Source organism: Gymnodraco acuticeps, unplaced genomic scaffold, assembly GCF_902827175.1.
Source record: "Gymnodraco acuticeps unplaced genomic scaffold, fGymAcu1.1, whole genome shotgun sequence".
Taxonomy (NCBI): Eukaryota; Metazoa; Chordata; class Actinopteri; order Perciformes; family Bathydraconidae; genus Gymnodraco; species Gymnodraco acuticeps.
The window spans coordinates 204,383-211,243 of NW_022992023.1; the positions used below are offsets into that span (position 1 = coordinate 204,383).

General features: G+C 42.9%; 1 protein-coding gene across 1 annotated transcript in view; it reads left to right on the top strand.

Moving 5' to 3' along the window:
* Positions 1 to 267: 267 nt before the first annotated feature.
* Positions 268 to 6,861, top strand: part of enah (ENAH actin regulator) — a 76,894-nt gene continuing 70,300 nt past the window's right edge. The window contains 1 exon segment of the mRNA XM_034201511.1: positions 268 to 614. Within this exon segment, the coding sequence (XP_034057402.1) occupies positions 601 to 614 (14 nt within the window). The 5' untranslated portion in view covers positions 268 to 600.

Sequence of the window (6,861 nt, forward strand, 5' to 3'; positions counted from 1 at the left end):
AACACCGAAGTATCATAACTGCTAGAGCTTGATCTAAAATGTGGAAGTATTATGTTCCTGACTTTCATAATGTCTCCATTTGTTTTGGATAGTGTGTTCCCTTCTATGGTAACAGATTACATCTGTATCAGCATCTGTAAACCTCCAACAATCCCCAGCTTAATCCAGGCCAATGGCATGTGCAAGTCAGAATATCTATTTTCGGAAAGGGCAGAGAAAAGTTCCCTCCCTTATTACCCCCAACCATAGAAGCATTGCATCGCCCACACCCCCACCCAGCTGCTCCGCTTTTAGCCATTGCTCTGGTAATCATAGGGACTGTGGGCGGCTGCACAGGAGAATGAGGAGGGGGTTTCACCAGCAGGCCTTGCGCCGGGGGTGGGTGCCTCATCACTGTCACTGTCTGTCTAAAGGCCAGTTACCTTCCCCCGTCCCAAAGCCAGCCAGCCAGCCAGCCAGCCAGCCAGCCAGTATAGAGCCAGCAACGCAGCTGCTCACTCAGTCAGTCTTGGAAGAAAGTGGACACTTTGGGATTCTGTCCAACTTCCAATAACATATTGTCTTCTAGGCAGAGGTGCCGGATACACCTGAGACGCCGTGATGACTCGCGACTCGTAAGTTTGAGAAGCAGTGGAGTAGCTGTATGATTTACAGATTGTAGCAGGTCACACTGTCTAATGAAAAAAAACGTAATGTATTACACACGTCTCATCACTCTCAGTTGTATTACCTCTAAACTAAGCTGGACTCTGCAGCTCTGGGAAGGGCACTCTGCTGGAACTGCTGTTATATATCCACAGTGCAGCAGTACAAACATATAGATCAGCTCTCAATTATTTTACCGTAACAGTATGTTGTGGTGGTGATTTCAGAAGCTGCTTATTTGTGTCCTTGAATGCTGTATTTGTTAGATGTAAGTGAATGAAAGTGACTCATAAAAACTTTCCCAGTCAAATGGTTATAAGAATGTGACATCCTTCAGTCTTAATATCTTTGTCGGTGCAGTTTGTCTCAGTTTTATGGTATGTTTAGCAGTGTTTTCTTAGTCCTCCATCGGATTTAGATGTATGTCTCAGTGCAACAGTTGTGAGTAATGCAGCTGAGTTAGCGATTAATGTTTGTAGTTCTCAGTGTGATGTCACCCTGTCACAGAGCTGCGATTTAGTGTTAGCAACTGTCTGTCTGTCTGTCCCATTGCCATGTTGATTGTATTTGGAAATGTTTAACTTTAATGAGTATCTCTGTCTGTATCTGGGGTATGAATAGTTTAATATCATAGGTGTAATTCATAATTCAATTGAAAACAGTAATGATTTTTATTTCTGGCCCACCTCGACTCAATGGTGGACACAGCGATGGGTTAGCATCACTGGAGCCCAATGATATCCCAATCCTTTTGACCCTATATGAATGACATGTCGGCTCTAACTAAACGTTGCAATGTTTAAACAGCGACATGTGTTTGCTATCTGGGATAGAGGTTAGTACTGACTATTGTGTAACGTCTGCCTTTGTGAAGGCTTTTTTTCCAGTAGCCTGTAACATGAAGGTCCTTCCTCACATCTCTGTGGAGTGAATGACTTGTCAGCAAAAATGATGCTAGTGTGGTTAAGTAGAACATACTGTATTAAATGACGTGCTCATCAGGCTTGGAATTTCGTCATTTTAGGGGCAAGGCCATTTGGCCTTTGGTGTCACATATTTTGTAGGGCACAAAGGCCATTGAGGGAAACATTTGGATTTGGACCTTACAAATAAACAACTTCATTTTCTGATAAGAAAAACACACAAATGAGATGGAAAACAAATCACTTTTTTAATATCAATAATGTCAAACATTATATCATCATATAGGCCTATGCCTCCTTAATATTACCGTATATAAAATGAAATACTCTAACTCTACTTTGAATAATTAGTGTTTGGTTTGTTTTCTATCTACTACTACAAATCCGAAATCAAAAAATCTATTAATATGTAACAAATATATTCCATTTCGGAGCAGAAGAAACAGCCTTCAAGGGTCAAACTCTGCACATAAATCATTCAGCAGTGCACAGTGAAGCTCAAACATTCAACGATATGAACAAGCAATACTTTGGTGTGTGTGTGTGTGTGTGTGTGTGTGTGTGTGTGTGTGTGTGTGTGTGTGTGTGTGTGTGTGTGTGTGTGTGTGTGTGTGTGTGTGTGTGTGTGTGTGTGTGTGTGTGTGTGTAATCATTTTTGTCAACTCGAGCGTCAAATTCGCGTGACGCGTTCTCACGGTAGCCAATCAGCGGTGAGGATCTCAGCCTGATGTTAATCAGAAAACCAAAACATCAGCCGTTAGCTGATAGCACACAGAGCTCACAGTTCCTCATATCTGTTCAGAAACTGGACAAAAGTTAAACATGTACAAACCACAGACTGTCTCTGTAATGGGGAATACAGTCACTGTTGTATCTGTGTCTGTATCATGTTATTCTGAGTGTGGACGGGGCAGATACAACGTTAGCTTAGCATGATAGATCCGATCTGAGAAACGCATTTTGAAAGGTTTTTCGCCTGCCGTCTTGTCTGCAGACTTGTCAAAGCATTAATTCATGGTTTTTACTAACCGTTATCAGTATGTTGTTACCTCGGCATCATTTTGAAACGTATTACAATTAAATCACGGTAAAATATGTTCATTTTGTTGTAGTTGGTTTCTCCCACAGTATTTACATGGATATAAGCCCCGCCCCCTCTCCAGCGCATCCTGTTTGAATGACAGGAGTAAACACAGCTGACAGCCGCGGTGAAACTGGAGCGATTTGAACAGGGGTGCCCACACTTTTTTGGCTGGTGAGCTACTTTTGAAATGACCAGCTCACCGAGGTCTACCAACCAAAAATAAAATCCCAAATTGCAAGGGTTGCTGAATAACACGTTTTATTTATACATGGGATAACTACAATAGGGCTGCAACAAACGACTAATTTGATAATCGATTAATCTATCGATTAATGAAACGAATAATCGACTATTCGGATTATTATGCCTTGCACAATTCTCAAACGCTCTTATTTAGCCATCAACTTTTATATTTAGCTTGAGGTTGTTTTAGGCATGTGGAAACTAACAATGAAGACAATAAAGATGAATACTTGATTCAAAAATACATATATTATTAAATTAACTTAACACATTGTGAACAAAATTAACATTGCTTTTTATTTAAATTAAATACATAATATTTCACATCAAAAGAAACAACAATGTTTTAACAAATGGTATTAAATAATGTGATGACAGAACTGTAAACAGAATAGCTGAAACTTTAACAAAATAAATAACTCAGTTACCTCTGATCATTACCCCATGTTTGTATCATGGAGTTAACTCTGTGTGTTGCTGCTAGCATACATAACACCTGACGTGGAAACGTTACTCGTGGATGGGGCTACAGAGCTACTAGAAAGACAGTCGAACCCGGTGCATTCCTCCGTCTGGATGTGGAGCACTTTTGATAAATGTTTATATAAATTGCTCGTGTTACCGCCCTTACATGCTAAACACTCTTGGCAATGAGCATTCTCCACATCGAGACGGGTAACATTTAACCACACCTTGGAGCGCTTCTCTCCGCCATCTCCTCCGTGTGTTGCTGCATGTAGCAGCTGCGTGTGTGTAAACTGCCCCGCCCCCTCGCACACAGACGGGGGAGAGATCTCGTCTGGATTGGAAAGATCGAAAATACACCGACCATAGACGCATTTGTTTGTCTTTTTGCATGTTAGAAACGAGTTGGCGACACTAAGACTGCGAGATAATGTTTGTGTAGCAATAGTACATGACCTTTCTCAACTCGCTACTCGGAGGGAAGTCGCTGTCATATGCCTTGTGAACACTCCGATAATGCCTCTCCACGTTACCTTTCTTTGGCAGAGCGACGCTTGCTTTACAAATAAGGCAAATAACCTTTGAATGTGACATCACAAACAAATATTCTTCCTCCCATTCTGGGTGGAAGTGGTTTGTCTGTAGCTTCTTGCTCGGTCCCGCACTCATTTTGTTGTTTGTCTGTTTAACTTAATTTGAGTTTTCCCGGCACTTGACTGATTTTGTATCGCTTTGCATTCTGGGTTAACAGACTGGAAAGCGATAGGTCGCTTTTTCTGTCAATCAAGTAAACTCCTGAATGAAGTGGCAGGGAGGCCAAGGGAGGAGGGATCAAAACCTGTTTTGTCTATTTTAACGGAGCTGGATATATTTGTTTATGAATGACTCGCGATCTACCAGCATTGCCCCCGTACTGGGCACCTCTGGATTAGAGCAATGCGAATATTCGCATAGCGTCCGGTGTGAATGCAGCATAATGCAGTTCAGAGACCAGACCACTGTTGTGACGCCTTTAAAGCAACTTCAAGATTGTATTAGTGTGAGGGGCACAAAGGCCATGGTGGCCGTAGGACGTACAATTATTCCGGGGCATCCCAGCCAGACCGAGGGAAATTCCTAACCTGGTGCTCACACTAGAAATAAAATAAACTTGTGTTTCAGTTGACAGACAGAAAGCAGATCCAAGCAGTTTTTTATGCTTCTTGATCTAAGATCTGACATTTCAGTTCTTCTGCAAAAGACTGGTCTTTGTCTCAGTTAAAATGAGCTGTGAGCCTCTCAGTGAGCAGGAGACATCCTGTGGGAATACTGGAAGGACAATGTGCTGTCTGGTCTGTACTCTGCAGTTTTGTCATTGAGGCAGTAACATGAAGCTCTGTCTGTTGTGTTTTTATGTGCGTGTCCCCCATGTTTATAGTGACTCTTCAGGACACAGCACTTCTCTTTGACAGACACAGATGAACTGTCATGATCACCTCTGTCTTGTTTATTATCCCATTCTATGTCAAAGTGTTGTATACTATGATCATGATTATGGTCTTTGGAACTCTTCCTCTTCCTCTCTGTTCACAGTTCAATGTTATCCAGCTTGCTTCTTTTTCATCTACCCTGTCCCTTTGTTTTCTTTTTTCTTCTCCACCTCCTCTTCCTTAGCCCTGCTCCACCTGTCAGTTGTCCCTGCATGCTATCAGGTCAGAATAAAGTAATATGGATTTAGATTCTTCTCTTTGAATTGACCCCAAAAAAGAAACTATTTTAGGGACTGCATGAGCTGACTGTATGTGCCACAGCTGTTTATACAATAAATAAATCATGAAGAGCACATAAGATCATATTAACATCCAATAGCTTGGGAACAGGATCTCCCTGAGGGCTGGGTTAGCATACAGCTAACTGCATCACTTCTTCTACATTCAGCAGCTGAAGCATGATGTCGAGGAAGAAGACACTGCTTTAATGGGATTTAGTTGGATGGATTATCTCTGCAAAGGAGCAGTGCTCACTATCACAGATTTTTTCAGATTTGTGAACAATATTTGAGATAAATGGTTATTTTGTGTATATAGATAATGTTTTAGATCTTTGAGTTCATCTCATTAAAAATGGGAGCAAAAACAAAAGTGTTGCATTTATATTTTTGTTCAGTGTATATAAGCATAGGCGGAGCCCTCTACTGGACTCTATGGGTACTGCCCTCGACCTCACTATGCGAGCGTTCACCTACTGAGAAATCTATAAACGTAGCCGGCCCCCGGGGGCGGGCCTACCTGAGTGCGCGCAATACTTAACCCATCGTTATATCTCACATGCTCCGCCCTCTACTGGACTCTACGGGTACAGTGGGTGGAGCCCTGATGGATATACGTCCTGTCGTCCAACAACCCATCACACTGCCCCTGACCGGCTTTTTGGTTAGTAGCCACTGCACCGCAACCTCTCCTCCCTCGGCCATGACTGTGGAGGAGTCAGGGCTGCAGTTTACTAGGCTGATAGAGCACACTCAGACACGCTTACCTCGTGAAGAGTGTGCATGGAAAAAAGTGAGGAAGTCCTCCAGCCCTGTATGGGGCTCACTACGCACCATGTTTCCCGGGTCCCTAAAGAGCATGGGAAACCATAAGTGCATTATGTCCGGGGGGGGGGGTCATATACCTACTGACCCACAGCCCGCCTCCCCCCCCCCCTCAACAGTCCTGTGTTGCCCCAGCAAGCATGACGAGGAGAAGGAGCCAGACATGTCCAAGAGATAAAACCATATGAAGAGGCCTGGCGTGGACCAAGACGCTGCCGTGCATATGTCCTCCACACTCACGCCGCTAAATAAGGCTGTCATAGCTTGTGCGCACGGACTCCCGTGGGGAAGGCTCTCCCTGCCTGACCGTAGGCATGTGCAATGCACTCGCAGAGCCATCCTGCCAGGCGTTTCTTGGACAGAGCTTTACCGGCCACAGCCCATAAACTTAAAGACATAATATTCCTTTCATTGGTCAACTCAAAATTCCTGGGTAAATGGACTGACCACTGTGGTCATTAGGATGATTTTGATAGTTTACTTAACATTTGGAATTTGACTATTCACACATGTAAAAGGATGAATCGGAATCAGCTGGTGAGCGTAACATTTGTTTATTAGAAAAGGGGAGCAGGGAGTGGAGGTTGGTTATGGCGGCAGTGGGAAACAGTTGTTCCAGGGTGGAGAGGCCTGGCTGGTCTTGGGAGTGTGGAAGGCCTTGGATTCCTCCTGGGAGAGACTGAATGAATATTGGCATTTATAAATTCATTTTTATACGTCCTATTCATTGTCTCAATACGCTCATATATCTTAAGAAAGTTATCACCAAAAATGTTTTTAGAGAAAGTTATCCTACCTTTCAGAAGAACATTCTGGGAACCGAAATAAAACGTCCCGCTGAAAACGTGTTAAGAACAGTATGGCATAATGTTCTAACAATGTTATCAAAAACATCTTAAGAAGGTTATCAAAAACATCTTAAGAAGGTT